Source organism: Tursiops truncatus, chromosome 17 (genome assembly GCF_011762595.2).
Source record: "Tursiops truncatus isolate mTurTru1 chromosome 17, mTurTru1.mat.Y, whole genome shotgun sequence".
NCBI classification, from domain to species: Eukaryota; Metazoa; Chordata; class Mammalia; order Artiodactyla; family Delphinidae; genus Tursiops; species Tursiops truncatus.
In genome coordinates this window covers 73,712,148-73,732,798 of record NC_047050.1, presented here as the reverse complement: position 1 = coordinate 73,732,798, position 20,651 = coordinate 73,712,148, and the positions used below count along the sequence as shown (strand labels likewise).

At 45.9% G+C, this 20,651-nt stretch overlaps 1 protein-coding gene across 1 annotated transcript in view; it reads left to right on the top strand.

The window, feature by feature from the left end:
- FAM135B (family with sequence similarity 135 member B) overlaps positions 1–20,651 on the top strand; it is a 161,948-nt gene that overhangs the window by 125,906 nt on the left and 15,391 nt on the right. The window contains exons 7-11 of the mRNA XM_019931937.2: positions 1,111–1,264; positions 3,334–3,383; positions 9,800–9,955; positions 10,904–10,977; positions 15,221–15,375. Coding sequence (XP_019787496.1) covers positions 1,111–1,264; positions 3,334–3,383; positions 9,800–9,955; positions 10,904–10,977; positions 15,221–15,375 — 589 coding nt within the window. The remainder of the gene's footprint in view (positions 1–1,110; positions 1,265–3,333; positions 3,384–9,799; positions 9,956–10,903; positions 10,978–15,220; positions 15,376–20,651) is intronic.

Below are 20,651 nucleotides of genomic sequence, written 5' to 3'. Positions count from 1 at the left end.
TATACCCAGCACTCTCTGCCTTCATGGAACCACTGGGGCTACAGATGGAGTTCAGGGGGCTCCTGACCCTTATCAGACCTGTCCTGCCCCCACGGGACCAACTCAACCCTCTCAGATGGCAGCAAAGAAAAAAGGAAACAAAGGAAGCAAGAGGCTGCCACATCGGCAACTATGCGAGTCAACTCACAGAAACCAAGAGGATGCAATTCCACCAACACTGCCCCTGGCGCTTCTCCCAGCAGGACAGGCTAGGAAGCCCTGGATGGGTCATGAACAGACATTTGCTTGCGCTCCTCTCATCCACGTGAGCAGTAGATTCCTACATCCATGGAATTCTCAAGCTTACTACTCAGTGCCTCCCTTTTTCTGCCCAAACCCATCCTGGTGAGATTTCCTTCTTCTGTTCTTAAAACAAATCCTTCCTGAAATTCACCCCAAGCCATCCTTCTCTAGTGGGGTTGCAGGGAAGTCAGAACTGTCCTGGTCCTTCTTTTTCATCATGTCTGGGCCTCCAAGTAAACTGTAGACTTAAGCATCTTTTCCTTATCAGACAAACCACACGTGTGGAATTCTACTGCTGTAATGCGTCCTACAGCTACCAACAGTAGAATGTACAGAGCATTCTCACACTGCGTGGGCACATCCACAGTCTCTTACACTTCCAACACTGAGAACTGCAACTCACAACTGCTTCCTATTTTACAGCAAAGCATTTTTCTCCTTCTCAGCACCATGTGCTCTTCATCCATCAATACAAAGGTCTTTCTAAATGCCTCATCTCCCTGTGAAAAGGAGCCCACCTCAGTCTGTCCCATGGCTTCTTCTTACAGTGGCAAGAGAAAGAGGCTTGTAAGTGGGTGACATTCAGTTGCCCCAAACCTGCGAGGTCTGTGTCCTCATCATCACCATCATCTAATATTATTATTACTATTATTATTTTAATTTGAACACAGTAAGATAGAGGCTTGGCCAGGTTCACCGGTTTCCCCATGCAGAGGGAGAGGGAAGACATTCCAGCTCTTCTGTTGGCATCTTGAAGCGCTTCCCCGTTTTGCTCAGGACCTGGCCACGTGGGTAGCCGTCAGCTTGCGTTTCTGTTTCCCCCTGCAGGGGAGCTTCTACGTGCCCTCTGACAACTGCATGCAGCATGCTTACAAGTGGCACCGGGACGTGTGCTTCCTGCTCTTACACGCCTACCGGGGACTCCGTGCCTACTTCCTGACCATCATGAGGGACATCCCTGAGCTGCCACGCATGGAGCTGGGTAAGGGGCTGGGCACAGGGGAAACCTCACCCCAGCAGCTGACCGAACTTCCTCTTTTGGACTGGGGCTCGAGAAAAGTCAGCATGCTCTTGTAAATGTCACAGTAGCAAGCACCGTTTCAGATTTTTTTTTTTTTTTTGTATTCGACATCATTCTAGCCGGAGAAAATCTTGGACGTGCCAATGCAGGGAGGAAGGACGCAAGCACCTCGAGTCACATTCATTTACTCATTCATTCATCCACGAAGCATTTATTAAACACCTACTACCCACCTGGTGCTGTGGGCACATGATGTGGAGTTGCTTTCTAAGGGAAAATGCCTGTTGACAGCCTTTTTCTTCATTAGGCTGTAGTTACTGTATTGCAACTTACAAGAGTATAAAACAGTCCTACATTTATATATGTAGGTATTTCTACATATATATATATTTCATCTGGATGACATTAGCAAGCTCTCAGTAGTCACCATATTTGGTTTTGGTTTTCTGGGGGTGAATCGCTTCTTGTCCATCATCAGACATCATGGTCATTGGGCCTCATCCCTCTTGATTGACAGACGGTGGAACTGAAGCTCAGAGAGGTGAAATGACTGCTCAGGGTCACAGTGTGTGGCACAACAAGGCAGGAGCACAGAGATTCTTCAGTGATGCCCGGGGCAGAGTCTTTATATCGGGTCACACTCATTTACAGCAGGTGGTGGGTTGTGGTTTTGCTCAAAGTCTTCTAATGAGGCCCTTTGCCCCTAGAACAAAAGCCAGGTCCTTAGCCTGGTATTCAAGGGTAATAACAATCCTGCCGGGAAGGAACCTCAACTTCCCTCCCTGCACCCTGAGACCTTCCTTGCGGAGAAAATCATGCTCTGGCAGTATTGATGGCCTTGTGCATGATCCGTTATTACACTGAACACACCACACAGCAATCATTTATTTGCATGTTTCTTTTCCCCGCTAGACTGGGGGTCTTGGAGGGCAGAAGACCCCCAGATCCCTCACACACAGCGCCTAGCGCGCAGGATGAAGGAGTAGGGGCAACGTTGTTGTTGTTGCATGGATTTCTGGTGCCGTCTTACCATCTGGCTTTGTCAGCTCTAATGCCCTCTTTGAAGCACGTGATCTTGGAGTTGAAATTTTTCAGGTCAGATGCACTCACAGGAGACCCACACAGTTCAGAGCCAGTTTAGCTCAGGGGTAGAATGAAAACAGTGTCTTAGCAGTTGGCTTCTTCCTTCGACTTTTTTTTTTTTTTTTTTAACCCAAAGGAACTGAATTTATTTGTTCATTCACTCACTCACCATATTTTGTTGAATGTTTACTGTGTGCATGGGTATACCGTGCCAGGCCCCAAGCGCACAGCCATGATCAGTGATAAAAGTGCATTATGCCTCGTGGGGCTCACAGAGCTGAGGACAGCTGCTGGGCGGGCAGCATGTGCTCATCTGTGAGCGTCGGCCACAGGCAAGGTCTGACCACAGCCTCACGGAACTAGGGGAAAGTTCAAACCCAGGCAAAGCTGCGACCAGGAAACCACAAGTGGCCAGAGTCCACCCCGTTCAAGCTGTAAGACGGCGGGGCTGCGGGCTTCTCTGTTGCTGGTGTGGAAGGCTGGGACGAGTTGGTGGCGCTGAGCAGTAGTCTTAGCTCTGCTACCCCGCTTCCCTGGACTTCTGAACATCCACCTGTATGAAGGACCTACAGATCCAGGTCCTAGACGTGTCACACAGACGTGTGTGTACGTGCGCGTGCCCGCACGTGCTACATACCCGCAAAAGCACAACAGAACGTGGAATCGCCTTGGACCACGCAAAGTGAACGTGGGGCTCTCCTGTTTCTCAGAAATGCATCCATGGAACAATGTTGACCTTTATCTGGTGTGAAGCCACATGGCTCCAAATCACCCTCTTTATAAACAGGACCCTTTAGACAGAATAGAGAAGGAAAGTCCACAGAAGCTGTATTTTTTTCTGTGACGTCAATGCCGACTTGAAATCTGTGCTCCGTTCATTCCGTTAACAAATTCTGCATTTCAGTGTGTGTCCATTTAATTGTGTGGGTTTTTTTTTTCTTTCCTAGAGTCACTTGCTGTTGAAGAAACACTCTCTCAGCTGTGCTCAGAGCTACAGGTAATTAGGAAACTGACTCCTTAGTTCTGAATGGCAGTAGTTATGTGGGGCAAACATAGTTGCTTGCTTGGTGTAGAAATCGGAGATGAAAAGACACGACTGGTTACCTCACGTTAGATCTTAAACTGAAGAAATACTCTTCCATCCACTGCCGTAAATCACTGTGTCTCTTAGACACCTGTCGTGTGCCTGGCCATGTGCTAGATATTTTGAAAAACACCAAACAGGTTAACAGGTCTTGGTTTCCCTGACATTCACACTTTTTATTTGTCTATTAACCATGCATCTAACAAACGTTTACTGACTACGGGCTGTGTGCTTCTCACGGAGGGTGACAGAAACCTTGCACCCGTGCTCAGATGGCTCACACGTGGCAGGAGGCCAGCTTCCATGAAGATGATGATTTTGAAAACAGTGCTTTGCATTTGCCCAAAGTTCATCAATCACGTATTAAGAGTACGTGCTTAGTGAGCACTTGGCAAACGCACGCTGTTCTGTTATTTACAGTCTCTGGAACGCTTTCACATCCCATTGCGTTGGACGGTCTGGGTGAGCACGGCTATCCTCCTGTAACGAGAGTCAGATGAGGTGGAAAGGAGTGTGTAGCTCAGGGTCGGTGACACAGCTAATCCATGCTCAGAGCAGGACTCACGAGACTGTCTCATTGCAAACTTGGCGTTTCTGTCCTTTAAACCACTGTTTCTGTCTCATCCCTGGCCTCTCAGTAGAAACACATTTGGACTTTAGACGCACCCTGGCCTGGGTCCCATCTAAACAGGTTGAAACAGAGTAGATGGGAGTAGAGCTCAGGGATTTGCATTTTCATTACAAGTTCCCCAGATGAATCAAAACCACAGTGAGATAGCATCTCACACCTGTTAGAACAGCTCTCATCAAAAAGACAAGGGGTAAGTGCTGGCGAGGGTGTGGAGAAAAGGGGACCCTCGTGCGCTGTTGGTGGGAATGAAAATCCGTGCAGCTACTGGGGAGGACAGTATGGAGGTTCCTCAAAAAACTAAAAAACAGAACTACCATACGATCTAGCAATCCCAGTTCTGGGTATTTATTTTAAGGAAATGAAATCGCTATCTTGAAGAGGTATCTGCACCCCCATGTCCATTGTAGCATTATATACAATAGCCAAGACATGGAAGAAACCTGAGTGTCCACCCAAAGGCGTAAAGAAAATGCAGTGTGTCTGTGTGCAGTGGAATAGTATACAGCCATCAAAAAGAACGGAATCTTGCCATTTGTGACAACATGGATGAACCTTGAGGGCATGATGCTAAGTGAACTAAGTCATTCAGAGAAAGACAAATACTGTATGATCTCACTTATATGTGGAATCTAAAAACAAAAAAAAAAGCTCATAGAAACAGAGACCATATTGGTGGTTGCCAGGGACGATGGGGGGAGGTGAGGGAAATGGGTGAAGGTGGTCAAAAGGTATAAGCCTCCAGTTATAAGTAAGTTCTGGGGATACAGCATGGTGATTATAGTTAACAATACTGTATTATATATTTTAAATTTACCAAGAGAGTAGATCCTAAAAGTTCTCATCACAAGAAAAAGAAAATTGTAACTATGTGAGGTGATAGGTGTATTAAGTAACCTTATTGTGGCCGTCATGTCGCAGTATGTACACGTATCATTATGCTGTACCCCTGAAACGTACAAATGCACCAGGGGTTCCCCCACTGCAGCCTGCGAGTGCAGGGGGAGACATGGATATGCCCCCATGCGTTTGGCCACAAGCAGACACAGAGGAGCATCATGGTCCCTGAACCACTAAGGGATAGGCCGGGGGCCTGAACCCAAGGCCATCTGTGAGCCACTGCAATACTGATGCATCTGGTCCCTGCAGTGGTTCAGGCCACAGCTCGGGCTACCAATGAGTTCTTAGATATATTTCATGAAAACCCAGCGGGTTGCCTGCTTCCTTTGGTACCGGCCCCCAAACTGCAGGGAAAAGGCCCCTGGTTTTGAGTGACGGTGTTGCCTCAGGCTTTATTCGGTACAAAGCAACCAAATTAGCTGACTGCTGCAGGGATGCAGCTGGGTGACACGGAGGGAGAGGGGGAGCCTGGGAGGAGCACAGCCTGGTCTGCGGTTTTTTAAAGGGCTGGCCTGGTGCTGGGAGTGAAAGAAACAAAGCTTCCTCCCTGCCCCCCCCCCCCCCCCCCCCCCCCGCCTCCCCAAAAGGCACATTCACAGCCCACAGAACTTTTAGAGGCAGGACATCGCCACCTAGTGGTCAACCAAGCACATGGTCACAAAAGCATCCATCTCAAGGACGGATTGGACAGTGGAAACTGTTTCAGGTGATTTAAGACAATTTGAAAACATAGAGCTCTACACTCATGGAGTAGTTCACCTGCACCTTTACTCTGTGTGAACCTTATACACATTTCTTAAGCACCTACGGTGTGCCAGCTACTCTGCTATTTGTTGGGAATACAACCGAGATGGCAGAGAGCTTCCCAGGACTAACAGCCTGGGGTGAAACAGATTTGTTCACGCAGGAGGCGCGAGCTCTCCATAGCATCAGTGCTGGACCAGGAAGTGTAAGACGAGGGGCCTGTGTGAGCACCGGAGGCTCTAGGTGGCATTAGGAGTGAGGCGGGGAGGGAACAACCATGCAAAGCCAGGGTGAGACTCGACCTGACGGAAGCACCGTGGGTGCTCGGGGCCCAGGACGGCTGCAGAGGGAGCCTTTGAAGCCAGTTTTGGGGGTCTGGGCTGGAAAGGTGATTGGAGCCCACGATCGGGATCCCCGCTGTGCAGCCTGATTAGAAAAGGGATGGCTTGTGCTCTCCGTAACGGGTGGAAAGGTTCTAATGAAACTCAGCAAACAGGTTCAAATCATGTTGAGTGTCTACCAGACAGCAATGGAAAAATCCTGGTGTCTGAGTCCTACCCTCAGAGATGGGCCCAAACGCTTTACCGTCTCCCAGTGATTCAGCATGCAGCCAGGAGTGAGGCCCATGGTGAGAGAACGCGGCTAGCTCAGGGCGTATAAAGCAGACTTTTCTCCACCTGACACCTGCTTACCTTGAAGATGCAACGCAGGCATCACCTCCTCCGGGAAGCCTTCCATGACCCTTTCACAGCACTCAGGACGTATCTCTTTCACAGTACTTTGTAGGTCTAACTATCGAAATAAATAGCTGTAACTGGACCATGTGCCCCTTCCAGGACTGGACATACTTATCTTTGGCTTCCCAGAGCTCAGCATACTCCAAGCTCAGACTTCAGTAAACAGAGCAAGGGGCGGAGGTGGTGAGTCAATGAGCAAAGGAGCGTGGCTAGACCCAGATGAAAAGCACGGCAGGGGGGGCTGTATATTTTTCAGGAGCTTCACCTGAAATGGCACTGGGTCCAGACTGCCTCCTTGTCGGCGTGAAGGGCTTCTCTTTTTCTTGCCAGAGAGACCCTTCCACACCCATCATCTGTACCTGAACAGGCCCAGGCCTCTGTGAGAGCAGGAAGGTCCTCTTGTGGCTTCATTAGAAGCTTCCTCAATCTTACCTGGAACCATTGCTGTCATCAGCTCGGGGAAGAAAATAGTGCTCCCGCAGACACATTTAATGAATGGCTTTTCCTTTCCTCTCTGGGGGCTGAGCTCAGAATTCATGCTGTGTTTGCCAGAATTGCTGGAGTGGACAGTGGGGAGAGCCGTGGGTGTCAGGGCGAGAAGGCCAGTAAAGGAAGTCCAGTTCCTAAGGCACGGGTGCCTCTCACTGATGCAAAGTCACCAGCTGACTCAATAAAGAGTTACCGAGTTTCCATCATCCATCGGCCACGGCGTAGGTACCGAGAATACTGAGAAAGCTAAAGCTTGGGGTGCAGGCAAAGGAGGGTACCGAAGCACCATATGGCAAGTGTACCATGAGAGTAGTCTGTGCAAGGTCAAGTAGACCGCAAGGAGAAGGGAGGCTAGGCCTACACGTGGCACACGATAGAAGTTCTGAAAGAACCATCAGGAGCAAGAGTGACTGCACGGGCTTCTGAAACAGTTACCTGGTGGAGAACAGACAAGTCCGAAGTGGTGAAGAGAGGGAGAAAGGAGATTGGAAGAGGCAGGAGGCCTTCCAAGGAGAACGTGCAGCCCGATCAAGGCCCTGGTGCTTGGAAAGAGCTGTGTGTTCAGGTTGCTGTGGCCGGAGCCATGGGCGGCACTGCGCCAGAGGGAAGGCCGGGAACGTCGTCAGGGGCAGAAAGGTGTCCGGTGCTGATGCAGGAGCTTGGCAGTGAGGGTAACGTGTTGGAGAATGTCAAGATAAGCCACTAATAGACCATCTAAAAGCCTTACTCTCCAGCCTCGAGGTTTTCCAGTGGCCAGTCACATCCCCTACTCTCCCCAACCCAATCCTTCCTTCTCTGCCTCTTAAGACTTTGGGCCATGCATTATGGGACTGAACCAAGAGTGGACGTTCCATGTTTGGTCCCTGTCTCCCAGCAGAGCCAGTGATGGAAACAGTGCTTCTATCAGAAGACAGGGCCATGCTCTCGTTTTGGAGTTTTGTAGCTTGTGCTGTCGCCAAAGACTGATCTTTCCTCTTGGAAGAAGCAGCTTAGAGACGCCGCAGGTGAATGATGCCTTGTACCCGGAAGCTAGTCATTAATTACAAAGCCGCAATACCCAACAATTAAAGAGCCCTACAGAGTGTCAAATTCCTTCTTCTCTGTTTTTCTTTTTTTTTTTTCGGTACGCAGGCCTCACTGCTGTGGCCTCTCCCGTTGCGGAGCACAGGCTCCAGATGCGCAGGCTCAGCGGCCATGGCTCACGGGCCCAGCCGCTCTGCGGCATGTGGGATCCTCCCGGACCGGGGCACGAACCCGTGTCCCCTGCATCGGCAGGGGGACTCTCAACCACTGTGCCACCAGGGAAGCCCTTCTCTGTTTTTCTTACTCTCAGATGCTTTGCTCCACCCAGCATGCCTTATACTAGCATCAGCCTTTAGTCAAAGAAGAGTGAAGGGAACTTTCAGCGTTTCAAGCGCGGCTTTGAACTTAGTCTCCCCATACATTGTTACACCCGATAAAGGGTTATTTGCTTTGCACACTCATTTTGCAGATGAAGAAACTGAGGCACATGGCAAAGAAGGAGCTCAGAGATGGGTTTGAAACAGCAATGGTTGTGTGTCCTGCTGCGTCTTCTAAGACAGACACATGCCCACCACTCTTCTTTTTTTCAGTGTTCTTAAGTTGACTTTTTAAGCATATTAAGGATAAGGATGGTATAAACCTATTTTTATTGAAATACAGTTGATTTACAATATATTAGTTTCAGATATACAGCATAGTATTTGATATTTTTACAGATTATACTAAATTTAAAGTTATGAAATATTGGCTCTACTCCTCAGGGTTAACCCACGTTCCTGTCTCCTCTGGTGAAAGAGGCTCTCTGCAGGCAGAGACACTCCTTTTCTTTTGAATACATTTACTGAACTTCACTTTATTTATTTGCCGCACCCTGTGGCATGCAGAATCTTAGTTCCCCGACCAAGGATCGAACCCGGGCCCCCTGCATTGGGAGTGCCGAGTCTTAACCACTGGACCGCAAAGGAAGTCCCCAGAGACGCTCTCTAATTCATCTTTGTGCTCCCATGTATTCTAAACATGTGCCTGGGATATGGGAGATGCACATTAAATTCTTGGTGGGTAAGTGATGAAGCGTAGAATTCAGTTAGGCTTGGACCACTGGTTCTCTGGCTGTCCTCAGAGATGTGATCTCTCTTCTCACCTCTCCACAATGAAAGTTACCCCCAGGCAGACGGCTCTCGTAGTTCTAAACTGAAGCTAGCCAAAAGTCCCCGCAAGGGCTCCGGACCTCTGTAGGCTGGGTCCTTCAAGCTTTCGTTAAGACAACCTGGGATCCTTCTTAAGAAATTTGGAGTGTTGGGGGGAAGATGGTGGCGGGTCTGTTGAGCACGGCCATGTGGAAATCACCTAGCAAGTCAGATGCCGTGAGGTTATAAAGACTGTATTGTTTCTCGGGAGATGTTTTACGACGCCTACTCTGTAAAGGCAGCGTAGCGCCGGGGCTTTGTGGTGAGATGGTCTTACAGTTGAATCTCAGCTTTGTGTGACCTTGGGTGTGCCATTTCATCCTCTCTCATTTAATTTTTGTATAAAATGATGGCTACGGTAACTTTACCAAAGGTTCATTGTGGGGATTAAATAGGAAAGGGCATATAAAAACACCTAGTGTTCTACCTGCCAACTAGTAAATATTAATAAGTGGAAGCTATCATGATTGTCGAGTAATGAGTTCAGAACGTAATAGGATGCAGAGGAGAGTCCAGAGAAAGGAGAGGGATTCGTTAAAAGCTGAGAAGCCAGTGAAGACTTCAGGAGGCAGTAGCTTCATGGAGCAGAGGTCCTTTACTGCCACCCTTTTGCCTCCCCAGATGTTGAATAATCCAGAGAAGATAGCTGAGCAGATAAGTAAGGATCTTGCCCAGCTGGCCTCCCACCTGATGGCTCTGTGGACCCAATTCCTGGACACGGTGACATTACACTCCCAAGTGACCGCTTATCTCACCCAGGAGCATCACACCTTGCGGGTAAGGGGTTAAATGGTATCAGTTCTCAAATCATGCACCAGTGATCCTCAAGGAAGCTTTACAACAGTTGGCTCATTGGGCAGAATAAAGTCGGGATGGACTTCTGTAGACCCAATACTAGCCCTTCTCCACCCTGAACTAGCAGTGAAACTTTGTGAACTTCCTTCGGCTCTCCCATCTTTGCTCTACTATTCAAAAAATACCTTCCTTGGCTACTAAGCGATAGCAAGCCCATCTCAGGGGTATGACGAAGTGCTTTGCTAGTGTTTCACAGAAGTGTCTTCACATCTACTCCATTGTTCCCAGCACATTTTTTGCCACCAGCTTGAGTACACAGTGGTGGGTACTAACGCATAGTAAAAGACGTTGGTCTTCTCATTTCCAGCAAGAGGACCAAATAGCCAAGTCTGCAAAGTGCTTAGCGGACACACTTGCGTGACTAGCCTTGCACGGTCTATTTCATCTGCATTTATCTATGGCCTCTGTGTTCAAGGGTCGCATATTCTAGTAGAAGAAATAAGGCCTAAATGTACAAACGACAGGACGCAAGCCGAGAGCAGATTCATAAACATGCATTCAATTGTGTCCATAAATCAGGTTTGTGCTCAGAACCAGAAAGAGAGAGGGCAGCTGGGGGTGCGTAGAAATACTAGTGTTTCAGAACCTCTGGGCTGTGGGCTAAGCTCTCCCTGATATTAATATATGTTACTTCCCTCGTTGAGCCTTAATTTCTTTTTAAAAAGTCAAGGCTAGGGACTTCCCTGGTGGTCCAGTGGTTAAGACTCTGCGCTTCCACTGTAGGCAGCACGGGTTCGATCCCTGGTCGGGAACTAAGATCCCACGTGCTGCATGATGTGGCCAAAAATAGATAAATAATTAATTAAAAAAAAAAAGTGAAGGCCAAACCCACCCAGTGAGTTACATTGTTTATACTATTTTATTCCTCAGGTCCGAAGGTTTTCTGAGGCCTTCTTTTATATGGAGCACCAAAAACTTGCAGTCTTGACCTTTCAGGAAAATCTGTAAGTAACCAGTTGCATGCCCACATCGTGAACCCTGAGCGCCAAGGACGTTCTTGTTCAAAGTTATTTCTTCCCTTCATCTCCAATCATGAAGGAGAGAAGTCTGCCCACCTCTGCACATTCAGGTGCATTTTCTCTGAAGGCAAAAGAGTCAGACAAATTGCAGAGGCAGGAGCTGGCAGGTGTCAGAGAAGATCAGTAGACAAAGTATTTTGTTGTTGTTGAGTATCCTTATGGTTTTGTAGACAGAATCAAGACTTCCTAGGTCCCTGAAGACATCTGTGCTGAGTCCTCTTTGCAAAATGAATTAGAAGCAGGTGGTGTGGGCACAAGCAATGTCAGAAAAAAAAAAATTCACCTGAGACTTTGCAGCAGCTATGAAATGCATTTAGCATAAGAATTAAGGCTGAACTACCTAATTAGGAGGACAGATGAATATCTAAGTTTGACTTCCTCCAGAAAAATTTTAAAAATATTCAGAAAGGGGCTTCCCTGGTGGCGCAGTGGTTGGGAGTCCGCCTGCCGATGCAGGGGACACGGGTTCGTGCCCCGGTCCGGGAAGATCCCACATGCCGCGGAGCGGCTGGGACCGTGAGCCATGGCCGCTGAGCCTGCGCGTCCGGAGCCTGTGCTGCGTAATGGGAGGGGCCACAGCGGTGAGAAGCCCGCGTACTGAAAAAAAAAAAAAAAAATCAGAAAAGTCAAAGGGTTGACATAAGATGAGGTCATTGTCTCTCATTGTAGATTTCACTTGTGGGCACAATCAGTGCTTCCTCCAAGATGTCTGGCCGTGGCTGCACAAGTCCAAGCATTTCTTTGGGTTTCTGAATAGTACGTTTGCCTCCGAACTAAATGTGGATGGAATAGTGTTTGAGATGCTATAGTAAATCCAGCAGGAGAAACACTTGAAATCCATCCATCACTTAGGCCAGACGCGAAGATCTTTTCACCTTCATCTTTATAACCTTATTTTCTCCCCACACTTAATTCTAGTTGGAAAGTTACAGCAATGTTGAAGTTTGCCTCATGGATTCTGAAATTGAGAGGGGCACCAAAGAAAACATATCTCATGTTAAAATGGCTTTTCTAGAAATATCTAGAGTCACTCGCTCATGCATTCATTCATTCAGTCCAGCCCCCTGCTAGAACCAACTGTATTTTTTAAAATGAAAATTGGGAGAGTTAATTTGGCAAATATAAGCATCACTTTGAGGACCACTGAGCAACGCACTGCAATTCAAGACTACTGCAGGACATCTGATTCCAAATCACCACAACGATATGTAAACCTCAGACCGCCAGGCCCTGGCTGCGTTCCCAAGGAGTGTGAACACACAAGGAGGTGACAGACACATAGGCAGCTAGCGTCCTGGAAGAGTTTTGTTGGAATGACAACCACTTGTACAAAGTACAGATGATATGGTATCCGGGAGACCTGGGTTCAAAATCCTGCTCCTCTACTCACAGCAGATCCTTGAGAGAATTAATTTTCTGCTTGTTTGTTTGTTTGTTTTTTCCCTGAAGCTCACCTAGTCTTGTTTCCTTAAAATGGGTAGGATAATAGTTGTGAGGGTCACATGAGAACATCCATGCACAGGACCCGACCTGGGGCAGCTGCAGACTCTGCTCAGAAAGAGTTAGGTGATGCCTGATGACTTGCACAAATGTTTGCTCTTCACATAGACACTGGGGAACAGAATAAAGATGTTCTCCCCATGGGTCACTCATTCTAGTGGAGAGACAGGCAAGAAGTACATGATATCATTTCAGACAGTGATCAGTAAAGAAAAACACATCAAGGTAAGGACCTAGAAAATTATGAGAAGAGGTATGGCCAGGGTCCTCATAAATGTTTCACAACTAGCTCTCAGGAAAGCGAAAACAAACAAAAAAACCTCCAGTCTGTAGTGTTTGCCAATTGCCATGTGTCATGCTCCCACCATAGTCAATTTCAAGCCAGGGATGTGTTAGCACTGAATGTGGATTCAGGAAGAGATGTAAGCAGCTGGCTCTCGCAAGCCAATATGAACTGGCTCCAGCACTTCATCTTACTTCATTGGAACCTTATGCCCCGTGATGAGCAGTTCTCCATTTTCCCCTCTCCCAACCCGTGGCAACCACCCCTCCCCTCTTTGATTCTAGGAATCTGACTAGTGTAGACGCCTCCTGTGTAGCGGAGTCATGCAATGTTTGTCCCTCTGTGACTGGCATTATTAGCTGAATATTCTCAAAATCCATCCCTGTTGTCACAGATTGCAGAATCTCCTTTTTCGAGGCTGAATAATATTCCATTGTCCCACATTTTCTCTATCCATTCATCTGTCCATGGGCAGTGAGCTTGTTTTCATACCTTGGCTGTTACGAATAGTGCTGTTATGTGCATAGGAGTGCTAATATCTCTTAAATATACTGATCTCAATTATTTGGGATAAATACTCAGAAGTGGGATTGCCAGCTCATATGGTATCTCTATTTAGAAGTTTTTGAGGAACTTCCATACTGTTTTCTACGGCAGCTGCACCATTTTGCCTTCCCCTCAACAGGGCACAAGGGTTTCAGCCTCTCCACGTACTCACCAACGCTTGTCTGTTCCAGTAACAGCCATCCTAACAGGTGTGAGGTGGTAGCTCATAGCGTACATGCCCTGGAATTTTTAGTTATTTGTTAACACGTGAGAAGCATTGTTTGAGGTGTGTCGTCACATTCACAATGTCTGTATGCTACGTTCCAGCAAGAGAGAACTCCCTGCCTGAAATAACTTAGTTCTGACTCTCCAGCACCTATCCTGTTGTATTATAATTACCTGATTAACCACCTAACTTATTCATGACTCTATAAGTTCCTAAGGTCCAGAATGAAGTTTCAATCCTCTAGGTTTACTCCCTACCCTGTGCACACCATCCTATGCACGTTGGTGTTCAATCAATATACTTTGTTAATAAGCTGAAAACTGGACCAAAAATTGATGATAGCTGAGAAGTGCAGAACTGATTGCAACAAAATTCCATTTAAATATTCAGACAGAGGTCCAAAGAATGATGAATTTGCAACGGCCTTCATGGCTTTGAGGGAGAGAATAAATTGCTTCTCTTTTTCTTTCATAGGTTAAAATCCCATTGAGAAATAAGAGGCAAATGAAATACACATTTAATATTTATGTTAAATATACGTATATAAAATAGCATATGTGCGTACATGTCCTTCTTCATCATATTTCTTACTGAGGATGCTGGATTACAGAAGTTGCTCTGGCCTGTGCAACGTTCCACAGCTACAGCACTGTTCTCTGCGGGCAGATAATCTAAAGGGCTGGAGAGTGAGTTTGGGACTTCCAGAGTCAGGCTGCTCTAAAAACGTCTGCAGTTGGACAAAGAGACAGAAAGACAGACAGACAGAAAGTAGCTATGCGTGCTCAATTCTTCTCCCAAACTCACCAACCCGATAAGAGCATCATCTTCGCTTGGGCAAGAGTGAGTGAGCTGGCATGGAGAAAAATGATGGGGTGTTAATAATTTTCCCTTCATGGGGGAAAAATAAACTCTTGTCATTTTGCAGGGACTTGAGAGAAGGGAGTAAACATTTTCCACCAGCCCAGCCTTTGAACTAGGAATACTATTTATTTCAAATTCTGGAATCATATCGCTACTCGTGGAGTGATATCTGGGTCATGGAGGAGGAACAAGGGGCCTTTTAAAATCCTATAGGCAGGAAACCAGAAATATGGCTCCTGAACTAGGGGAATTGATACCCTAATCAAGGATCCTGTTGTCCACACAGCAAGCAGTAAAAAGGCAATTTTAGATGGTTCTGAATTCAGATGCCACCAAATATGATTAAGACCCTAAGTGCTATAGGTAGTTAGAGAAATAGGAGTAAAGTATATATAGATTTAGGTGTTTCCTCCAAAACACGAATTTACGATTCCTAGCCATTTAGAAACTCAGCGTCCATTCCACTAGAATGGTATTTATTACATTCTACTAATTGGTATGCGCTAAATGCCCTGGGGTTTTGCCTAAACACACAATCCGTGTCAGCACCCAGAGCAGTTCTGATTCAAAGCAGACTAGGGCTTTGGGAGCTGGGTAGGTAGCTGGGAAGAAAGGGAGGGGAGACAGACAGACGACAATTGTTAGAGTCTACTGAACATCTTCTGAATGCTGTCTTGGGATAAGAGGGATGGAACAGTAAGTTTAAAACCTTCAAATCTTCCTTGAATGCTCATCGGGTCTGTGTTCCCCAGGATCCAGACCCACAGCCAGCTGTCTCTGGATGTCCGGAATTCGGAGTACCTCGCCACCATGCCCCCGCTCCCCGCAGAGTGTCTGGACATTGACGGCGACTGGAACACTCTGCCCGTTATCTTCGAGGACAGATATGTGGACTGCCCTGCCACAGGTGTGTCTTCTCTTTTGCTTTGGAAACCTCAAGGGTAGGGCTTGCCACTGGGTTCCCATCAGTTGCTCTGTTTACATCCCAGCAGCCATGGGAACAAATCAATGAAGTATTTGTCAGTTCCTAGAGGAGAAGCAAGAGCTAAGGTTAAGCTTGTTATTGGAAATGACTTTGTTGCCGTGAATGGACAAAGCAATGGAAGCCAAGGACACTTATAGCAAAGACTCCCTTTTGGACTCCTGGGGTGGAATTGTATTTAGTGCTTCAGTGTTTTCACCTGTAAGATGGGAACCAAATTCTCCCCCTCACCAGAGTCCCCTGAGAGTCAGATGGAGATCTTTTCTTGTCTCAAATGTACAATTCAAATATAAATTCATTTCTGGTTGAACCTAAATGGCATTCGGTTGACATTCCTATGCGGTGCTTGCTTTATGGAACGAGCCAGGTAAAGTATTTGAGAAAGTGGGCACATAAATATATGGATTAATGGATGAACAGCTCACTTCAGGGGGAAGAGGTAACGTGTGTGTGTGTGTGTGTGTCTGTGTGTGCAGATTGCAATCTGTTTTGCTGGGGCTGCACGGAGTTTGTTAATGAACTGACCCATCAACTGGAAGGAGCCTAGTGCAAACTGCAGAGAGAATGTCCGTTCCCTGTCCCCTGCACAGCCCTGCTCATGGAAACACAACAAGCTCGTACAAATGACAGAGCTGAAAGAGACCCATGATCCCTTAAAGGACCAAACTATGCCAGCCCCTATGCTGGAGGTTTTATGAGCTTTCTCTCTTTAACCCTATAAACAACCTCAGAAGTCTATTTAACAGAGAAAAACTGAGGCACAAAGAGGGTAAATGTTAATCCAAGATGACCCAGCTTGTAAAAGCCAGCATTCAAAGCCGAGTCACTGCAGTGCCAAAGCCCGTGTCGGCTTGTCATCTCTGGGCAAAATATTTTTTAAACCCTTCTATTGGGGTGCCCATCATTAAAGGAGGGGCCCCTTAAATTTCAGAATTTCTGCAATCTGAGATTTGTAGGATGTTTAAAAAAGTCTAGGTGACTTCCAAGGGCTGCAACGTTGCAAACCAAGGATGTTATTCGGTTTTCGGTTGTACCCTGACATCTAGTGTCTACGCTCTGTATGACGGCTTGACTGCTGTGAGCTCCAGAGATGGCAGCCAACCAGCTGCTCACAACTATCTCAATACTCCCTAGTGGCCTATATAGGAAAAGAATCTAAACAAAAAAATAAAACAGTGGATATATGTATATGTATAACTGAGTCACTGTGCTGTACACCTGAAACTAACACAATGTTGTAAATGACCTATACTCCAATAAAGGTAAAAAATAAATAAATAAATAAATAAAATTTGGCACCCATCTAAAAAAAAATACATATATATATTGAAAGAAAAAAAAAAAAGCTCAGAACATTGGATTGAGACTGTGTGTGTGTGTGTGTGTACATATGTACATACGTTGATCTTCATTGTAGTTATATGATTGAACTACAGAAAATTTGAACAGTTAGAGAAGATATTTAAAATAAGCACCCACTCTCAGACCCCCAATACTATCATTATTAGACTTCAGCTCACCTTCCAGTCTTCCTTTTACATGCATATTCATAGGTGCTCTAGTGGGTATACATCTCAGTCCCCCAGCTCACCTGTGCTCTATATACCATCACATAGCTTTATGTTTTATAAACCAACCTCATTTCAGCTGAGCCCCATCCCTCCTGCAGCTTTAGCTGGAAAGTCAATCTCAGCCTTTCTGGGGCTCCCTGACCACCCTCTTTACTGCCCATCACGTCACTGCCCTAGTGTTCCACAGCGGCAAGACATTGTTAGGGGAGGTCTTTCTAGGGCCATCTGCCCACGCAGGTCCCTGGAAGCCATGCACCGTCCACATCTACAGAGCATTTTAGGACCGGCATTGCTTTACAACTTCTGTTATGTGCTTTGGACATGGGACTCGGCCGAGGCTAGGACCCCAGCATTTACGGTCACATCTCCCTGGAAGAACCCCGAGGCAGTTGCTCTCAGAGGCCTGGATACTCCCCCAAGGCTTCCCTCACACGCCTCTCACCTGATCCATCCCCATCCCCAAAACTACTTTTACAGAGTCACCTATATCCATGCTCAAACCCCAAAGATATTCTTATTTTTGAAAATTTTATTGAAGTAGTTGATTTACAATGTTGTGTTAGTTTCAGGTGTACAGCAAAGTGATTCAGTTATATATACACATATCTATGTAAATATATATAGTCTTTTTTTACATTTTCTTCCATTATAGGTTTTTACAAGATATTGAGTATAGTTCCCAGCGCTACACAGTAGGTCCTTGTTGGTTATCTATTTTATATATAGTAGTGTGCATATTTGAATCCCAAACTCCTAATTTATCTCTCTCCTCCTCCCCTCTGGTGACCCTAAGTTTGTTTTCTATGTCTGTGAGTCTGTTTCCCAAAGCTATTCTTGAGGTTCTTGCTGTTTTACACTTTACTTTGGTGATGCTTTAATCCTGGAGCAAAAGTATTAGCGAATAAAGAATTATTTTCTTATTCCTCAAGGGCTTGGTGGCCTTAATTTTTATAATTTGCAATGAAGTTTTTGGGTTTGTATTCCATTCTTTTAGTGTAGTGGAAAAAGGGAAAGAAAAGAATTTCGTTTTCATACTAAAATTGTAATGTTTCTTCGTGGTCTGCTGTAGGACTGTGGCTGGAATACTTAACCTGTACCACGAACTTGCAAATTCTGTCTATATGATCTGTAATCCCTTCTCTCACCCACCCCCTCGCTCTCCTGTCCCAAGGCAATTCGGCTGTTTTCCTAAGGTCTTAAGTTGGCCAGATTGCCTGGATTTGAATTTTTTTTTGCCAACATCTAGTAACTATATGAAATTGGGCAACAGGGGTTGTGGTTTCTACTCCATAGGCTACTGGGAGCAGTGGATAGTTTCGTCCGCTGGCACAGAGGAAGTTACGAATGCATGTCAACTAATACCGTTAGTCTCTGAGTCTAAATCCATCCTCTGTGAATCAAATCCTTTGCTACTCTCATTTTTCCCGTAGTTGTAGTAGTGAAATTAAAATAGCTGTTTTGACAGTCTACTTCCTCACTGGGCTTCCTATGTCCTGTCTTAACTGCCTATGATAAATCTTTCCTTTTTGTTTCAAGAACCCACTAATCCACCTGTTACTTGTAATATAAGGACCAGACTCCTTACTCCTGCGAGGCACTCAAGTTCATCCATATTGTGGGCTCTTTCTTCCTGTCTAACCTCATGCCCTTCCCCCACTTCCTCTGTTCACTCTTGCTGCGTCCACGTGGGATCCAACCAACACCTGCAGACTATGCCGCCCAGACTCCTGTGCCTTTGCGCACACTATCCTCCCTACTTAGGTTGACCCATTGTCTCCTTTTATGAAGAAGCTCAATTCGTATTTTCCAGCATACAACCCACATGTTTTGGTAGGAGACCCAGTTGTCCTGTACCATGTTTGTTTCCCAATATTTTGAAAATCCCATAAAGACAAAGAGTGGTTCACTATTATAACTGATTCCCACTTTCCCTCTCTCTAAACCTTGGCCCAGTATAGGGCTTTGCACATAGGATATGTCAATCTACCATTTGTAGGACTAAATAATATTGAAATTGTGTTTTTCACACCAGCACAGTCGGTGAGAGTAATAGTCATTGTTCTGCTGCATTTCTGAGCTATTCTCAATTCATTCTATGAACACAATTCATTGGCTGTGAAGTAGCCAGGATGCTAGCCTTGGGGATATAGATACTTATAAAACACAAACTCTTCTCTCCAGGGGGAACAAGCCATGCCCACATGGATCATGGTTTGGTGGTAGATGTGTTACACTACACGTGTGTAGAGGAGACACTAGGAATTTGCAACAGAGAATGTCTGACTTGCTGTAGGGTGTGAGACAGTTCCCCAGAGGAAGGGAAATTTGCTCAGTGTCTCAAGATGCAAAGAACATGTCCAGGGAAGGAAGAGATTCATTCTTCACAATCTTTGTTCTAATCCTTGACCCAACCTTAAATTTCACTCAGAGGATGAGATGATGATGTCTAAAAGCTCCGTGTAGTTTTTAAGTAAGTGTCTCAATGGTTTACTCCATGGTAATGTTAATAATGATTATATTCATTTAACTTCGTTAAAATTGCATGGAAGATTTAAACTGTTTAAAGAAAATAAAAGGCCAGTCCCCTTTTTTGTGTGTTTGGTGTATATGAAAATTGAATAATCTATCATATAGCTTTCTCAAAAGAGCTGTGTTACAGGCACTTATCCCAATTATGCATATTGGGAGGGGGAGAGGGAGAGGCAGAAAGAAAATAAAAGAAGGAGGAGGGGAATGTAATAGAAGAGAAAAGAGACCAGGGGAGAGAATGAGAGACATAATAGTTTACCCTCAAGAAAAGTAAGAAAAAGAAGGTCACACTTTGGCGCGCCTCCACCCTGCTATAAAGACCAAAGGGAACCTGGGAGCCTCTTGTGGTCTGAGTGCCATGTACGATAATTGCCCTGGTTACGGAGCTCAAGCTTGGCAGTGTTTCCCGTCAGAAAGCAGAAATCTGTCTTCCCCATGTGTCCATTTCATATCAGAAGTCTGCTCTGAGCTATGGCTGTGAGGCCCACTGGTTACTATGAACCTGCCCACCCGAGAAGAAAATGTATTCAACTAGGAAAAAGGCTTATTGTTTTTTTCTAACTGTCCGAGGTCTCACAGCTGGCAAGTGTCAGTGTCAGGATTGGAGACCAGGGGCTCCTGGCTCCAAAGGATTCTCTATACTCTGTAAATACTGTACACAAGATGGGTACATGTTTTACTATTTGTAAGTGGTAATTATTCAAAATGGTTTTTTACTAAGTAAAAGGTAAATCAAGAATTATAATCGGTGGCAGCTTTTGCATTAGTGTGACGCATTTCTGACACTGATAATCCGGTATTAGGTCAAACCTCAGAGGTTAAGGGCACAGTCTCTGATACGACTGTCCTTCCTTCACAACTCAGCCACAAGCTCAGGGGTTCTCAGGCCTCCCAGACTTCTGACCAACTGGCTACCAATCCAGGGATTCCCATGACCCCCTCAGGTTTGGTAATTTGCTGGAACAATTCATAGAACTCAGGAAAGGGATATACTTATGATTTCAGTATTATTAGAAAGGATACAAATAAAGACCAGCCAATCATAGGGCGAGGTCTGGAAGGGTCCCAAACGTGAAACTTTTATGCCCCCAGGACTGCTGT